Source organism: Xenopus tropicalis, chromosome 7 (genome assembly GCF_000004195.4).
Source record: "Xenopus tropicalis strain Nigerian chromosome 7, UCB_Xtro_10.0, whole genome shotgun sequence".
NCBI lineage: Eukaryota > Metazoa > Chordata > Amphibia > Anura > Pipidae > Xenopus > Xenopus tropicalis.
In genome coordinates this window covers 61,675,399-61,693,350 of record NC_030683.2, presented here as the reverse complement: position 1 = coordinate 61,693,350, position 17,952 = coordinate 61,675,399, and the positions used below count along the sequence as shown (strand labels likewise).

Sequence of the window (17,952 nt, the reverse complement as noted above, 5' to 3'; positions counted from 1 at the left end):
ACTCGCCAAGGCTGTCCACTCTCACCAATATTATTTGCCCTGGCAATAGAGCCCCTAGCCATACTGATCAGGAACTCCCCGGGTATTAAGGGCCTTACATATGGTAATATCAAAGAAAAAGTATCACTATATGCAGATGACCTACTAATATATCTCGCAGATTCCAGGGACTCGCTGACCTCTCTGTTGCAACAAGTGGACAACTTTGGCCATTATTCCGGTCTGCGAGTCAACTGGGATAAATCAATCCTTTGTCCTGTAGATCCTCTCCAACCACAACCTGTGGTACCCAATATACCTCTAAAGTGGGTCAATCAATTTAAATACTTAGGAGTCTGGATAACTATAGATCCTACTAAATACATCTCACTTAATCTAGACCCCTTACTTGTGGATCTTAAAACCCGATTGGCCCAATGGTCCAAGTTACCACTCTCACTCTGGGGCCGCATAAACATAATTAAAATGATATATCTTCCCAAATTTTTGTACATATTGCATAATTCCCCAATCCTTATCCCTAAAATCTTCTTTAAGAAACTTAATCAAATTATCCTACCATTTGTCTGGAACAATCGGCCCCCTAGAATGGCCTGGACAAAACTCTGTGCTTCCCTAACCGAAGGAGGCCTAGCCCTCCCTCATTTTTATCACTACTTCTTAGCCTCGCAGATACACTTCCTACACTGGTGCTTTATTCATGACCCTTATAACCCAAATATGCAGCTCCAGGCAACAATACTTGGCTCACTGGAAGGACTACCGTATATACTCGAGTATAAGCCGAGATTTTCAGTACCAATAATGTGCTTAAAAAGGCACCCTCGACTTATACTCGAGTATATATGGTAGTTTACGTTCTGCGCTCCTGGACGTGCGCTCGCTCGCACCCCCACCCACCGGGGACGTTCATTCGGCGCTCTGGAGGACGAGCACAACCCCCCCCTGCTGCCCCGTGGGCATATTTGTCTAATCTAAAGCACAGAGAGCGATTTCGCTACTTACACTACTGCTGTACGCAACCCCCCCTCGGGGCATATTTGTCTAATCTAAAGCGCAGGGAGCGCTTTCGCTACTTACACTACTGCTGTACGCTACTATTCGGTATCCATGGTTACGCGACGCTGAAACTTACGGCGCACATGGAGTCCAGCATGTCTGGAAGAGCTGGCTGTCTTTTTGGGCGAAGACACAGAAGAGGAAAATTGTAAGTTACACATTGGTAGTAATATAACTATAAGGAACTCGTTGTTGTGGTATGGTTGCTGTCTTGGCATTTGGATATCACTGCTTGGGGGTGGGGTTACTGGTCCCTCTTATATTTATTAAATTGTAGAAAGCTGTTTGTCTGTAGGTTTGTGTTTATTTATGGTTAAGGGAGCTGTCATACTGTTATTCTCCTTCATAGACTCCTGAGGCAAAGTGGGCTCCAGTTGCTATATTGGTATGATGCATGTTGGAAGGAGCTTACAATCTTAACCTATCACCTTCCCTTTCACTGCCATTTCAGAGCCCAGTACAGGTTCAGTTTAATCCTTTTATGTGCTATGTCTTTTACTGCCACGTTATAGACATTCAGAATACTGCACATAAAATTTTGGGATAACATCTATACATGTGAATATATATATATTTCCCTGCATTTGCATGCTCTAGGAAGTACATTTTGTTTCCCTTTCAGGCTGCAGTTATGGAGCCGGAGTTTCTAGATAAACTAAAACTTGTGATTCTACATCACTCACCCCAAAAAGTATACGGAACTATATAAGAATTAAATAACAAATTTACACATCACAATTTCAATATGTATGTAAAATTAAATGAGATATTAACGTGTACAACCTTGCATATGGTTATCTTAGGTTGGATGCGCCTCATTTTCCAGCCCATATCTTGTGTTTATTAATATGGTAGTCATGTAAGCAATTGTGAGTGTCCTTTTATTAAATAATTTGATTATTGAAACTTAGCAGTAGCGGCTGCATTTCCCACCCTAGGCTTATACTCGAGTCAATAAGTTTTTCCAGTTTTCTTAGGTAAAATTAGGTACCTCGGCTTATACTCGGATCGGCTTATACTCGAGTATATACGGTAAGTAATTTTCCATACCGACACCTTAAAGACACAGGCCCACTGCCAACAACTCTAACTATCCCGCATAAAGCCTGGACCATCGCACTCACTCTACTTAAACACCCGCCACCCTTACTCACGTCCAGGCTTCCTCTGTGGGGTAACCAATACTTACCACAATTTAGATCATTACATAAGTTCGTATATTGGCCTCGCCACAATATTAAATATCTGGGAGATCTTATGGAACACTCAGCCTTCCCAACATATGCACAGGTCCGAGAGAAAGCTCAACAACCTGCTCTTCACTGTTACAAATATTTGCAGCTGCGATCAGTGTTCAGGGACCAATTTGGCACTCTCACCCCTCAGCTTATTTCTTTAACAGTGGAGCTAATCCTCCATTCTAGTAATCCAGCAAAGCTTACCTCAAATCTATACCAAAACTTACTCTCAGCAGGCCCCAAACCATTTAACTCGGCACAAATATGGTGGACTTCCCAAATACCAGCACTCACCCAAGATGATTGGGAGGAGGCAACAGACACAATGTACAACTGTCTCATCTCTCCTAGAGACAGATTGATACAGTATAAAACCTTTCATCACCTGTATATCACGCCATTAAGGTTGCACCAGATGGGCCGTACCCCAACAGATAAGTGCCCGAGATGTGCAGCTAGCCCTGCTAACTTTTTTCATATGATCTGGGCATGTCCCCACATCGCTAAGTTCTGGTCAGCAGTCACTAAATACTTATCGAATAACTTAGCCTTCCCTACTGTGACTGCTCCTGAAACTTGCTTGCTAGGAGTCCTAGACAGTATAATTGCTCAAAATAACTCCCGGATACGCTACAGAATACTCCTGTTCTATGCAAAAAAAACAGTTGCAATGCATTGGATGGGCACTACCCTCCCCACCGTTACAGCCTGGAAGAATCTAGTGAATGCGGTAGCTCCTCTGTATAAACTCACATACGAGACTAGAGGCGCACCTGATAAATTTGACAAAGTTTGGGGCCCTTGGTGTGACTTAAGAGGGAAACTGAACGATCCCGCTCCTAGCTGCATAGTAAGCCCCCCGGCGTCCTCCCACCTTTTTTTCTGCCACACCCTGAACATCTAACTCAGGAAGGTGATGGACCCAATATGCTGGAACTGCTGCCAGACTCACATTCACACTCTGTAATGTTACACCTATCCCTTTAATGTTTGTAACAAATTCTAGAGATTGACCTGGAAAAGAAAATCCAATACTTCTTCCTCATTGCACTGTAAAATGTGTTATTTTATGTTTTTGTTTGTATTAAAATTAATAAAATGCACCTTTCAAAAAAAAAAAAAAAATACACCTGCCAAATTAAGATGAACAAGGAGAAAATTCACACATTGTAAGGTGTTGAAGGGATCTCAGTGCCCTGTATGCCTGAAAAAAAAATTGTTAGTGCAGCTCCCTTGAACATGTTACTTGTTACTTGAACATGGCACTAATTAAAAAGTTGGACACTGTAAAACAAAAATACTCTGATGCAGTGCTGCCTCAGGGGTCCTAGCCACCTGAGGTGGCCTAGTTGATGCTGCCCCCTCGCTCCCCCTGCGTTTAGCTTTTGCATGTAATAGGGGGGCGGCATCTCTAGTGCAGAGAGCACAAAACTTAACTATACATGCAGAAAAGAGTGCCAAACCTAGTGTTCTAATATGTAATTCTCATAAATAAAGCACAAATTGTATAACCAAAGAAACCATAGTTAGTGTACCCAAACATTTCAAACCAAAGTATTATAGCCTTGTAATATAGTACACAACGTGACATTCCTTTTTTCACCCCATTGTAAAAAACTGGAGTCTTATATCAGCCCCCAATTTATATATAAAAAAAGTTCAGATCATCCCCGCAATGAACTGAACAAGATGCACGCAACCCACAATCTTAAAAATCTTACTGGCTCTGTTTTTTTATATGCCCTTAATGATGAATTGTCAGTCTTGGTGCGCCTGTACCAGCTCTTACGGAAGTTAGTTAAAGAAGAAGGAAAGGCTAAGTCACTTGGGGGTGCCAAAATGTTTGGAGAAAACTGTACCAGCCTGGGGTACCTGCAGCAAGCACATCCTTCTTCCTTCTGTTGTCAAAATCCCTGGGCCGGCGCATGCGCTGTAGAGTGAAAAGCTGACTTTTTAGTTAAAGTTGCATGCACAAGCGTGAGAAGAAGAAAGCAGGCAGAGGGACCCACGCTCGCAGCTACCCCAGGCTGGTGCGGTTTTCTCCTAACAGGGGCACCGCCCTGGATAAAAAGTAAGCGATTAAAGTCACTTGGGGGTGCCTAACATTTTGGCACCCCCAAGTGACTTAGCCTTTCCTTCTCCTTTAAGTCCCAATAGTACTTTCATCTGCTGGCCTCAGTGTCTTCCTTTTAAATATGTTTTTTTGTTATTTGTTTATTTTGGTATTTGAAAAGAGAAAAAAAAACACCTCAATCTTCAACTATTTTTTATTTCATGATTGGCAGAAATGCATACTCATGAAAACAAAACAGTCCACCAAACTGTGTCATCCCAAATGAGTTTTACATTTATTTACAGATGCATGGCACTACATGTTTCAGATCACTAGGATCTTTCCTCTCATTCAGAATATTTTTGCAGATACAGCATAGTTCTGTGACATGAATTGGAATTCTAAAAGGATAAACTCAGATTCTCAACAACAGCATTTTATACATTTGTTAAGCCTTCAGAGCCCAACACACAGCATTGGAGCCAAGGAACAGACAGATTTATATCGTTCTGTGCAGAACCATCTCTCTCCTTTCAGCACAGCCTTCTCCAGTGGGGAATATGAAACACAGTTCAATCCTGCATTTGCACAGAACAGAAACCTCCATCAAGAGAAGGCAAGTTTAAATCAGAGAATCAGCAATCCAGCAGTGCCCCATGTGGTAGTAGGGCTTGTAAACATCTTTGTATCCTTTTTCTCCTGTTGTGTAGATGAGTTAAAAACTATCAACACTAATGAGTACAGGTATGGGACCTGTTATCCAGAATGCTTGGGACCTGAGCTTTTTCAGATAAGGGATCTTATAGGGGTCTCCATAACTTAAGTCTGTTAAAAATTATTTAAATAATGAATAATCCCAATAGGCTTGTTTTGCCTCTAATAAGGATTAATTATATCTTAGTTGGGATCAAGTACAAAGTACTGTTTTATTATTAGAGAGAAAATGGAAATCATTTTAAAAAATTAGAATTATTTGCTTATAATGGAGTCTATGGGAGATGGCCTTTCTGTAATTCGGAACTTTCTGGATAATAAGTTATCGGATAAGGGATCCCATACCTGTATAATGAAGTATGCACCTCATGATTCATCAGTAGGTTACTATGCAGTGAATTTCTACTGGAAGTTAATTCACTGGGTGGACCAGGATTTTTGTTATGTATAAATCTCAAGGCAAGTGTGTACCCAGCAAAAAAAAGAGTAGACAAATAAGTAATCTCTGCCCAGTTTGGTAATGTGGAAAGTGCAAAAACTAGCCCAAATGTGGGTCTGCACTAGGAACTCATGGTCCCTTTTTGAGTGGTGGTGAAGATTACACATACTGGCACTTGCAAGACTATCTAACAAACCATTATAAAATGTCAATGGTTTTATAGCTATTTGTAAATATAATTGCACTTGAAAGCAAAATTTGCTTATGGAGTGCCAATCTGAACACTGCCACATTCAAGTCAGTTGCATGTGCAATAGCAACACACAAAGGGAAAACCCTAGACAAAACACCTCCTCAAAGGAGGTGGTACTAACAGTTGTTACTTTTGTTACTGTGCCTTTTGCATTACCAGCAACTGTGCATGATTCATGAAAGGGGCAAGTTCAAAGGATCATGTCTAGGCACAAGCATCCTTGTGAAACATCATTAAATGTACACAGTTTTAACATTTTTAAATGAGCTCTTGTTTGTCATTTTAAAAAATACCTCTAAATGGCATTGTACCTGTACTATAAATTAAAAAAAATAAATAATTATAAGGTTAATTGTGTATTGCTGTAGGTATCATACCATTGTTACTTATTTTTTTATCACAAATAGAGTACTCGCCCTGAATTTGTGTTAAACTCAAAGGAACCCCCTGTCACAATGGAGCTCCCAGCTATGATTGTAGTAAGTTTTAATTTTACAATTATGATCAGTATGTTTTAAAACAGCAAGCAAATGCTTTGATGTAGATATTTATGTCATAACATCTTATCAATTTATCCCCAGGAATAAGGGGCACAAAGGCTCAGTCTTTTTGTTGTTGTTCTGGCAAAATGATTGCAGAAACTTGCCAGTAGTGATGAACATAATTTTTGGCAGGCAAGGATTTGCGGCAAATTTCCACATTTCGGCATTGGTGCATTTTTTGTGCGAAACGGGCGCAAAAGCTAGCCACGGAAATTTTCATGTCATTTTCCATGTTTCGTGAACTTTCCACTGTTTCATAAATTTTTACAAAGTTTTGCAATAACAGGACAGATTCGCTCATCACTATTTGCCAGGTTTTAGGTGGCTAGCTTTTAATATTTTTCAAAACCCGTTTGTGGAAAAAAAACTTGCAGTTTCTTTAATTGTTTTTTCTCTGGAAATTTGAGTCTTCATGAATCTGACCCAAATGTATATGATGTCACACTAGTGACAGCCAGTTTTGTATAGGCAGGTAGTAGGGAGTAACTAGTATCACTGCAGACTGTAAGATAGCAAGCTAAGCAATATGAAATGAAATTTCCAGGAAATCAGCAGCAAGCTGAATATTTATCATGTGAAATACTAAAAAACAGATTTATTAAAATTCATATTTGTGTACTGTTAGAGGTTTTTTCAACCCCCAACTAAAGTTATATTTTTAAAAAGTCAAACATTTTATAATATTTTGTTATTTATTGAAAAATCTGCTAAAAATTCAAGGTCACAGAAATTTGTAAAAAAAAATATATACTTTGAATTGTGAAATTTACATCACTTTGATAGCTTGGCTCCCCCAAGAAATTGCAAAAAAAAGGACCACAGTAAAAAATGCCTAGAACAGATCCTATAGGCTTCTACATGACCTTGCAAGCTTTCAGATGGTGTATTTTTACATTTGCGTTTTATGCAAAAACTTTGTGTTTTTTTAGAAAAAAATCTGGATTAGTGCAAAAAAATACAAATCGCTAAAAAAAATTACAACCATTGATAAATCCTACCCTGTGGAGCTGATTTACTAAAAGTTATTTTTTTCTGACCTTGAAAGTTGTATATTTTTCCAAAACAGGAATTGCTACAGCAGCCATTTTAGGAGCATTGGTGCTCACTCTTGGAAAACAATAATGTGTTTAAGTTTTACTTGAAATTTAATGAAATAGAAAACACTGATGGGATTAATTTCCCCTTAAAAGTGTGTGAAATAGAAAACAATGATGGGCTTAGCTTCCCCTTGAGACTGGGTGAAATAGAAAACAATGATGGGCTTAACTTCCCCTTGAAAATGTGTGAAATAGAAAATAATGGGATTTAATTACCCCTTGAAAATGTGTCAATGACAGGCTGTCACTGACTATTCTATTCCCTTTTTGAGGAACTCATAGGACTCAATGGTACTTGACAGATCAAACCTGCCGAATATTTTTGCCAAAAAAGTTAACTAAACGATAAATGACAAATTATTATTTTCTGAAAAACTCGAATACTGGCAAAAACCCATTTATAAATCTCAAAAATAACTAGAAGTAAAAAAAATCAACAAAAATGCCACATAAATGTGGCACTGTATCATGTTTAAGCAGCTCATTCTATCACAAAAAGTCACTTGGAAAATACTGTGGGGAATTCTTAGTGGTAAATAAAAGCACTAAACAAAATGATGTTCAGAATGTCCTACATTTCCATTTATTATAAGTGCCCTTTTTAATTGATATTAGGATGTTTTATTATTTCATTAGCTTCTGTTTTACTTTCTCCCTATTTATCTACAGAACAAAAAAGGAAAATCCTACCTGTGTCAAAGGACTCTTTATGTAATAATTCCAAGTGGCCTTTGTTTAGAGATAAAATGTGACATCAGATCTCAAGTGCGAACAGTTCTTGAATGTGCAGCAACTTTTGCCAGACTCAATCAAAATCAATCTTTTTACTTTGGATTGGCACATATGACAGGTGATGAGCAGCAAACAGCATTTGTTTTTTTTTTTTTTTAAAAAAAGACTAATTTATTATTTATTTTAATGTTTAACCCTTTTACTGCCAGCCGTTTTGGTCAAAGCGGAACTTGTATTGCCAGACAGTTTTTGAACATTTTGCACTGTTTCACTTTAGGGGCCTTTCCTCGGGGGGACTTTTAGTTTACCCAGGAAAACAATAACCTAAGCTTTCAAAATATGGTAGAATTTTTGTGTAATTCCAATTCTGTAACAAGATATAGGCTTCTGAATGTCTAAAAATGCAAAATAAATCAAATTTTCTTTAATATAAACACATATACTAGAAACAAAAATTATTTTATGCGCAAATATACAACTGATTTGGAAAGTCCCATGTCTCCTGAACGTGCCAATACCAAATATATTTAGTTTTATGAAGATTTCTCACTTGTATAGGTCAAAAACTCCCAGCAGTACACTACCAAATTTCCAAAGCACTGCTCCAGAAAGCTGCATAGTTTAGATTTCAAGGCCAAAAATTCCACTTACAGAAGGTTTATCCCATTTTTGGAAAGAACAGATTCTGGGGAATACAGAATAGGCACAAGTGTCTGTCTACTCCAAACTATCAAGTTGCAATGCTTTCCTAAAGTTATTGGTTTTTATCAAAATTTGTGATTTTTTTAAAAAATCGCTTCAAAGCTTCCAGTCTATAGTATCTTATCTCCTACAGGTCATAAAGTAACCAAATAAAACACCCTAAATATGAACGCCAGGGGTCCACTGAACAGTGTGATGCCCAATATGTATAGGTTTACCTAAGTATGTGGCATGTAGGGGCCCCAATGTGAACATACCCCCATATGATCTATCATTTCTGTCATTTCAGCTCCTGCAAAATCAACACATTTACATCCTTTATGTGGGATAATGCTACAAAAAAAGTACACTCACCCCAGAAAGCTATATATTTTTGGAAAGTACACATCCCCCCGAATCTATAATGGGTAAACATTTCTTTTTGCTCCAAAGTACCAAGCTGTAAAGCTTTCCTATTTTGCAGATTTATATGACATTTAGAAAATCGCATTAAAATGTAGCAATTTGCCGCATTTATCTCTCACAATTTCTTGATAAAGATCAGATAAAGGCAAATCACCCCAAATAGGAACACCTAAGGTATACTGAACAGTTTGATGCCCAATATGCATAGATATACCAAAGTCTGCGGTAAGTACTGACCCCAAAATGAAAATAGCGCATATGGATTTCTCGCCTGCCAACTCAGCTTTTGCACACAGAGCCCCCTGACAGCGTATTATGTGCAGTAACAAAAAAAACAAAAAAAAAAAACTGCTAAATTGTGTGCTGTAAGTGTGTGTAAATGTATGTAAGTGTGTATAAATGTATGAAAGTGTGTGTGTAAAGTGCAAAAAGTGCAAAAAAATCCCAAACACCTTACCTGTCTTGAAGCACCCGATCACATCCTCCTCCTGGCTGCAGTGGGCGGCGGCATCGTGGGGAAGCAGGAAGCAGCAGACGCGATGCGATCGCGTCTGCTGCTTCCTGGAGGGTCCTGCGACGATCGCTTTGCAGGACCCTCATGACAGCCCCCCTTTCTCGTTGCCCAGGGGGGCTCTCTAGAGCAGCCTTTAAATGCCAACGACGTATGGGACACATCGTTGGCATTTAAGCCCTTTTACTGCCATGACGTATCCCATACGTCGTTGGCAGCAAAAGTGTTAATACATTTTTCTACATCCTTGTGGAAAAACATTAGGAATGCACCAAATCCAGGATTCGGTTCGGGATCTGACTAAGATCCAGCCTTTTTCAGCTGGATTGGGTCGAATCATTGCCTCTGGCCGAACTGAATATAAATCCTTAAAGTCATGTGACTTTTTGTCACATTGACACAGAAGTTGAAGATTTTCAATACCCTTAGGTATTCATTAAAACACGAGTTCGCATCCCGAATGGGACAAATTCGGATTGGATACGATAATTTCTGAAGATCGCAAAAATCACGAAAATGCTTACGAAAAAATTGTATTAGTCACGATAATATCGTATTGGCAACCCAAAAGTCACGAAATTTTCGTATCCAAACGATCATAAAATGTAGGAAAACTTTTCCGACTTTGATCCTTCTGTGCATGATTTTGGAAGCCTCCCATAGGAATCAATGGCACTCTGCAGCTCCATCCTGGCCCAAGGAAAGTCACGATACCGAAGCTTGAAGGAATCCAAAACTTTCGTACACGGCGCGACAATATGATAATTTTGTCGCAAAGTACGAAAAAGTCGTGAAAGCGATGGAAAAGTCGTGCTAGGTACGAAATTGTCGCAAAAAACACAATGATTACGAAAAAATCACATTCAGACGCATTCGGAGTGTTCGTGCGTTAATAAATCTCCGCCTTAGTGTACAAATTTCAACAAGACCAGTCATAGTGAATGTACTCACCATATAAGTTAAAAAAAAACCACAGGCTTATTCTAACCACTGGAATTTGATTTAGGCACTTTACATTTCACCTGACAAACATGTGGTCAGAATGAGACCATCTTGATTTCACACTGTAAAATGCACATGTAGGCATGAATAACACTATACTCATAAAGCCTATAAACATCTGAGTAGGACATGACCATATCATAGCTTCCAGCAGTCGGGTTATATTTGCATAGTAACCTTACTAGACAGCTTAGTTTAATCACCACCATTAGATTGTCTTTATAGCCTTAAAAGGTGTGCTGCATGATAAACTGTAGTTGTTGCTTGTTTTCTAAAGGAAAGGAATTTTTCTTTTTGGATGAAGATGATCTCTTAGAAAAGGTGGCACCTGAAGGTTGGAGTAAGACCTCCAAGAAGAAAGCAACCATCGTAGCCTTTACTCTTTTTTTCAGGATCAAGTATTTTGTCCAGAATTTTAGTGCACTAAAGTAAGTCCTTATTAAAGTAAGGTATTCCTTGAACTTTGAACTGAATTTCCAGATTAAAGTAGGCATTTTATTTAGGTTGTCCATCTAGGTGATTATATGCAATCAGTAATTTTTTTTTTTTTTTTTTAAGAAAGGATGCTGACATTTCAGAAAGAGACAATAATGTGAGCTTTACTAAAGCCAAACCTTTTCAGCTGTGTTTTTCTCTGTTCTCTGTCACCCTAAAGTTGGCAATACATGGTAATATCGCCAAATAAGCTGATCTGAGCCTGATTTGACCACCCATGTGCTGGGCAAAATCCTGCTCGTTCAATTGTGGTCACTACAGAGGGGCCTACAGAGACCTGTCGGCCAAGGACCGCATTAATGTATCAATGTGCTCCTTATCCTATGAGATTTTCAAACCTGCCCAATTGATTGGTGTGGTTGTAGTTGGTGTTCTTGTCTAAAGACAAATGTTAGGATGTTACTGTAATTTAGTTGGATATTTTAATTCTGGTTTTGTATGACTGTGTCTCTGAATAAACTCTTGGTGATGTGTTTTTATTTTATTATTGTGTAACACCAATTTTTGGTTTAGTTCACTTGATCACTGGTGCCTCTCAACCTGTGATATGACGCTAACAGCCTGCAATGCTTATCATGAGATTATGATGCATGCTCTCAAATGTTACATTCTTACACATCTTTAGTGAGCTTTGTGCCATAAGCGTAATGAAATGCATAGCAATTATCTTCTTTTAAGAATTCAGCATTTGTTAAAGAAGGTTTAAAAGTTTGTTAAAGTGATAAACATGCATACAGTCTGGACATTCAGTGATCTGTTTTGAAATTGACTGTGCAAGAGCCATTGTTTTTTTTTATATACAATAAGATGGATGAAAGTAATAATGTAGGAGAGCCTTATGAAATGATCATGTTTACCAAGGCCATTTCAATGTACAGTACAGATTGAAAAAAGCTTTGCAACTTCACATTCATATTTTATTTATAAACCGATTAAACTAGAGCAAAGTATAAAATTGTTTCTGCATTACGCTATTGCCTCAAGTTTCCTGAATCAATTGCAGAGTTACTTCATATTTTGCTTTTTACTCTCTTTTCAGACACTGTCCAATGATTCATCTGATTTACCTGCAGTTGCGGAAGGATATACTGGAGGAGAGGTTATTTTGTAATCGAGAGATGGCCTTACACATGGGGTCCCTGGCCTTGCAAGCTGATATAGGAGATTATTCACAAGAGGTAAACATGTAATGCAACACCACAATTTGATAATATATTTCTTCCCAGGCCAGAGTGACTGCTACAAACATTTGTTCAAAATAATAGTTACAGCTATTTGAAGTGATGCAGGAAGTGCAATATGCACCAATGCAGGTGACTGGTAAATGAGACTGTGAAGTTGTAGGCTGATTTGACCAGTGTCTTCCAATGTACTCTCACACACAAGACACATATATCTAAGGATCTAACACCCCAGCTGCATGATGTATTTCTTTCTAGACCAGAGTGATTGGTACATACATTTGTTCAAAATAATAGTTACAATCCTTACTAGTGAAGTGATGCAGGTGCAACACACTTTCAGTTGTGGGTTGGTGAATGTCCTCCATATGCACCAGTGAGAGCAACTGGTACATTTGCCAGACAAACTGTGATATAATGAAATATATCACAAACATCTCTCAACCGACATCTCGAGGTGCACGGTCAAAAAAGTGCCTGAATAATGTTGTTTTCCAGTTCTCCAAAGCGAGGAGGCTAAAATATTACATGTAATTATATTTGAATACATGGGAAATGAGCTCCAAGGACATCCTAGTCTATGCTCACTCCTATTGCACTACGTTACAGTGATATGTTTATAACGTACAGTCAAAAGGAATGCTATTATAATATTATAATAAAATGCCTTAATAAAATATCTAGCTAACCTATGCTCATTTACTTTTTACCTATCCTTCTTTAAGTCCTTGTTTCAGTATGTAATTGTTTTTGTCATGCATTTCTCATTTTACTTTTATTAGAGGGATTACTACCATATGGAAGACTTTCTGCCACCTGGAGTTCTGCAATCCCCAAGAACAATTCAAGAACTGAAACAGCTGCATCAGAGTCACTTTGGATTATCAAGGGAAGAAGCAGTACTAGCATTCATTCGGGTAAATGTTTGACATTTATTCTTATGATCAAATCATCCCTCATTGTACTTGCAAGGCAACCAAAGCGCTGCGTATGCCATCCAACTGGCGACTTACATTCTTGCCGGTAGGATGGCATATCAGGGAGATTTGTTGCCCACAGTAGTGAAGATTTATCGTGAGCGACTAATCTCCCAGTGTGCCACTGCCCTTACCATGCTTATTTGTACTAAAAGTAATCTTTCATTCTCATTCACTATCTTTTTTTTATTCTGGTACAATACAGGTGGCTCAGCAACTTCCAGAATATGGTGTGTTGTTTTATCATGTGCTTTTGGATAAAAAGAAAACCAGGAGTGATGATCATACATTGGGGATCTGCTGTCAAGGTATTATTCTGTATGAAGAGAGAATGGGCAGTCGAATAGCCAGCCTACGCTTCTCATGGAGAGAAATACAGACACTATCAGCATATGTGAGTGCTTGACCAACATTAGGTAGACTGAAACCTTCATTCCCTCTCTGTCACCTGAGAGGGAATAGCTTCATTATTTTTGGTGTACAAACAACAATTTTCTGATTACCCCTAAAATAACAAAAGACCCATTACCAAAGTATAATATTTTTTATGCCACGTTAGCAATATTAGCAAGTAAACACCAAACTTTCTTCCTAGCTGAGTTGCAATTACAAATTTATTGTTTCATTTTGCTGGTTTTAGCTGGATAATTCAAATGTTATTAGTATTTTAGGGGCTATTATCTGTATAAATTAGTTATTTCCTATCTGCCCTTAAATAGAATAGACTCATAGGGGCCGATTCACTAAAGTGCGATAAAACGTGCGCTATTTATAGCGTGCGGTAAAAATTTTATCGCGTATAAATTTTCGCGACTTTTCGCACGATTCACTATAAGCATACTTGTGCTATTTTACGCGCGATATTGCATGTGTTATTTAACTCGCAATGACTATTTTCAAGCGGTATTTGACGGTACATGCGCTAAATAACGCACGCGAATAGTCGCCGGATATGAATAGTAGCTTAGAAATAGTGTATATAAATTGTCGCCGCATATAAATGGTAGCATATAAATGGTAGCATATAAATGGTAGCATATAAATAGTAGATGCTTATAAATAGTAGCCACTAGTGATGAGCAAATGTGTTCTGGTTATCTTTGGTGAAAAATTAGCAAATCTTTCGAAAGATCCACGAAACGGCAAAAATGCCCGCGACTATTATTTTTTGACGCTTGTGTAAATTTTTGGACGTACGGTGAATTTTTGCGTGGCAAATTTTTTCATGCGTTTTGCCATTGGCAGATTGTTTTGCGAAACGCATGAAAAAATTTGCCGCGGAAAAATCCGCCGCACGTCCAAAAATTCGCTGCGAATCCATGCCTGGTGAAACATTTCATCACTTGTAGCCGCATATAAATAGTCGTGCGAATGAACGCACACCATGTTAGCCATACACGCAAATATTGCGGAAAATTACTGTATTAAAAATGACCATTTCCCTGCAAACTGGCAGCTGCGTCACTCTAGGGGAAACACATACTTGAATAAATAACACTGCAAAGTCCATATTTTATTGCCAAAAGCTCATTTACTGTACTTTTCTATAATTATTATACCTAGTAATGTATTTTGTGCGACTAAATATTTACCGCTACAGTACTGTATATTTTGGCGACTAAATATTTACCGCTATAGTACTGTATATTAGTAGCGAAATTCCATACATGCCAAGACTTTAGTAAAATTTAGTAAAAAGACACATATTTGAATAAATAACACTGCTAAGTCCATATTTTATTGCCAAAAACTCATTTACTGTACTTTTCTATAATTTATCGCCTGCCTGTAGTAGGTGTAAATTTTCGCATAGCCTAATGCGATATTAAGTGCGCCTAAGTGATTGTGAATCATGCGATCGTATTCTTTTCAGCGCGGAAATTAACGCATGCGTTAAAACTAGCGCATGTGGTCGTGCGAAAAATAACGCATGCAATATGGCGACTTAACGCACGCGATAATACTATGGGGAATCGCGGGCTAATTATCACGACTAATTTAACACAAAAAAGCGTGCGATAAATTTTATCGCACTTTAGTGAATCAGCCCCATAATGTGTATCTTTATGGCTTATGCTCATAAAAGCAGTTGAAAACCTGCTCTGCTGGTGCATCTTCAAGACTGATTTGAAACCTGTAAATCCTGCATGTATCCTGCATTTTCTATCTGCATGTACAGTAAGTCTGGCACTTTCAAATGTATTATTAACATTTTCCAGTTGTTTACTGGGTGTTGACTGGGTGTTGGCTCTTGCTAAACAGTAACTCTAAAACTTGGGTGTAAGAACTGGTTGAGAACAGAACAACTAAAGAGTCACTATTTCTAAAACATAAAAACCTGTCCAGTCCTGTTCCCTCCTGAACTTTTTTTTATTCTATTAATATATTTAAATTATTTCACTTTTTTTCTACTTACTTCTAAACAGTAATGGTAGCACTAACTCGCTTTTAAGTTAATGTTTTTAAGATGTTAAACAAGATAAGGTGTAAGCTATTAAATTTTGCACTTAGCGAATTAGGGCCAGCAAAACAGTAATTTAAAATGTTTAAAGGAGAACTAAAGCTTAACTAAAGAAATAGGCTAGAAATGTTGTACATTATCTTTTGGGCTTCTGTACCAGCCCAACACAATCACAGCCCTTTAGCAGTGAAGATCTGTATCCCTGGAGATGCCCCCAGTAGCTCCCCATCTTATTTTCTACTGATTTGCTGCACATGCTCTGTGCTGCTGTCAGTTACTGAGCTTAGTAATCCTCTCAAAGTAACTCCACAGCATTCACACCTGTGAGTTTCAGATGTCACCTCTCTGAAGAGTTACAAAGTGCCATTGTGATTGGATTAGTGGAAGAGTATATATGCTGAGGACTTCCCATACCAGTCAGTTGAACTGAAGAAGCTGCTCGCATGAGTAGTGAAACGTCTTCAATGATTACCAAACAAGTCCAGTTGCTTTAAATTTATTTATACTAGATATACCATGACCTGGATGAATGAAAATCTTCATAGACTTACTGAGCTTAGGGACCAATATGTATGTATGTATGTATGTATGTATGTATAACTTTATTTATAAAGCGCCACAAGGGTATGCAGCACTGTACATACACAATATACTGTTTTTATATAGAATATAAATGTCACAATATAATGCTGATTAGTAATTAATTTACGTTATATTGCAGCTCTGAAACCAGTGCAATTAGCATCAGAATTTAAACAGCCCTGTAGTATCAGTTTATATTGTATAACAGGCCAGTCTCATTTTCTGTGTGATCATTTGCAACAACCCCTAAGCTTAGCACACTGAGGATGTGCACTGTCCCGGACAGTTCTATCAGAATCCAAGATAGGAAGCTCCTGTGACAACTGTAAAGACCTATATCATTGCTACTACAGGGATGATGAAACTTTTGGCTAGCGCAGTCAGTTTAGTATATAAAATATTGCATTTCTAGACATATTTATTTTTAGGGTTTAGTTCTCTTTTAACATACAAAAAAACTACTTTAAAACATTTGGTTTCCTTAATTATATCAAAAATTTTAACATTTTACATTAGATCAGCAAGCTCACCAGCACTGCAAGAGGAATAAAACCAATAAATATATTTATTCTGTAATTGTAAAAAATTCTACAAACTAAAAAAAACCCAACACAATTTCTACAACAAAGAGAAAACAAAAAAAATAATTTATTTTAATGTTCTTGAATTCTATTTGTAGAAAAAGAAATTTACAGTGTTGAGCTGCTCAACTGGTAAGAAGCATTCTTTCCTCACAAACAGTGAAAAGACATCTAAATATATTCTTGGCTTATGCTCATCCCTGAGAACCTTCCACACTAATCTCAGACAACAACAATGTGCGGGTAAGAGGAAAAAAACATTCTTTGTGCATTTAGATAGATATATTACTCTTGTGTATTATTAATTATAAATAATATAGCAATGATATTCAATAACCACAAAACCAAATTAAAGGGGACCTGTCTCCTCAGAAATAATTCTAATTCCAGTTGAGCAAAATAAACTTCACTTTCACTGTATAAAATTTAAAAATCTTGTTTCCTTTAGTCTTGGAATTACACTATTATAAAAAGCAGGCAGGCACCATTTTGTGGATACTGTTATTATGACAAGCTTTGCATCATGCTAAAATCTGGTTTATTTGATAGACTAGAGGACCAGAGGCCCATACGCATGTACTGCCTACACAATTAGATGGTGAGGAGGGAGGGGGAAAGTGAGAATTGCAGCAGCATCTAGGTAGTGCTAAATGTAAAGTTAAAGTTATTGTCTGCTCCTCCTCTATGCCTAAGGCATAGAGGCGGGGCAGGCAATATATGATTGACAGCTGGGATTTTTATTTGCCTTTATAATGGGTATGGATGTGTTAATAAAAAGAGGAATTTGGTTTTCATATTTAATTTGAAATAGACTTCTATTATACAGCTTTTTATGTCTGGGTGACAGGTCCCCTTTAAACAGGTCAGAGGACTCTAAGGTGAATAACAGTATCTTTTGGCTTTTAGCACTTGATTTGTTGCTTTGTAT

General features: G+C 37.8%; 1 protein-coding gene across 3 annotated transcripts in view; it reads left to right on the top strand.

The window, feature by feature from the left end:
• Nucleotides 1-17,952, top strand: part of frmpd2 (FERM and PDZ domain containing 2) — a 137,579-nt gene that overhangs the window by 35,734 nt on the left and 83,893 nt on the right. For all 3 annotated transcript variants that reach the window (XM_031905727.1, XM_031905728.1, XM_012967740.3), the window contains exons 8-15: nucleotides 4,804-4,966; nucleotides 6,164-6,235; nucleotides 8,065-8,245; nucleotides 11,025-11,175; nucleotides 12,282-12,420; nucleotides 13,206-13,340; nucleotides 13,606-13,794; nucleotides 17,123-17,267. In XM_031905727.1, the coding sequence (XP_031761587.1) occupies nucleotides 4,804-4,966; nucleotides 6,164-6,235; nucleotides 8,065-8,245; nucleotides 11,025-11,175; nucleotides 12,282-12,420; nucleotides 13,206-13,340; nucleotides 13,606-13,794; nucleotides 17,123-17,267 (1,175 nt within the window). The remainder of the gene's footprint in view (nucleotides 1-4,803; nucleotides 4,967-6,163; nucleotides 6,236-8,064; nucleotides 8,246-11,024; nucleotides 11,176-12,281; nucleotides 12,421-13,205; nucleotides 13,341-13,605; nucleotides 13,795-17,122; nucleotides 17,268-17,952) is intronic.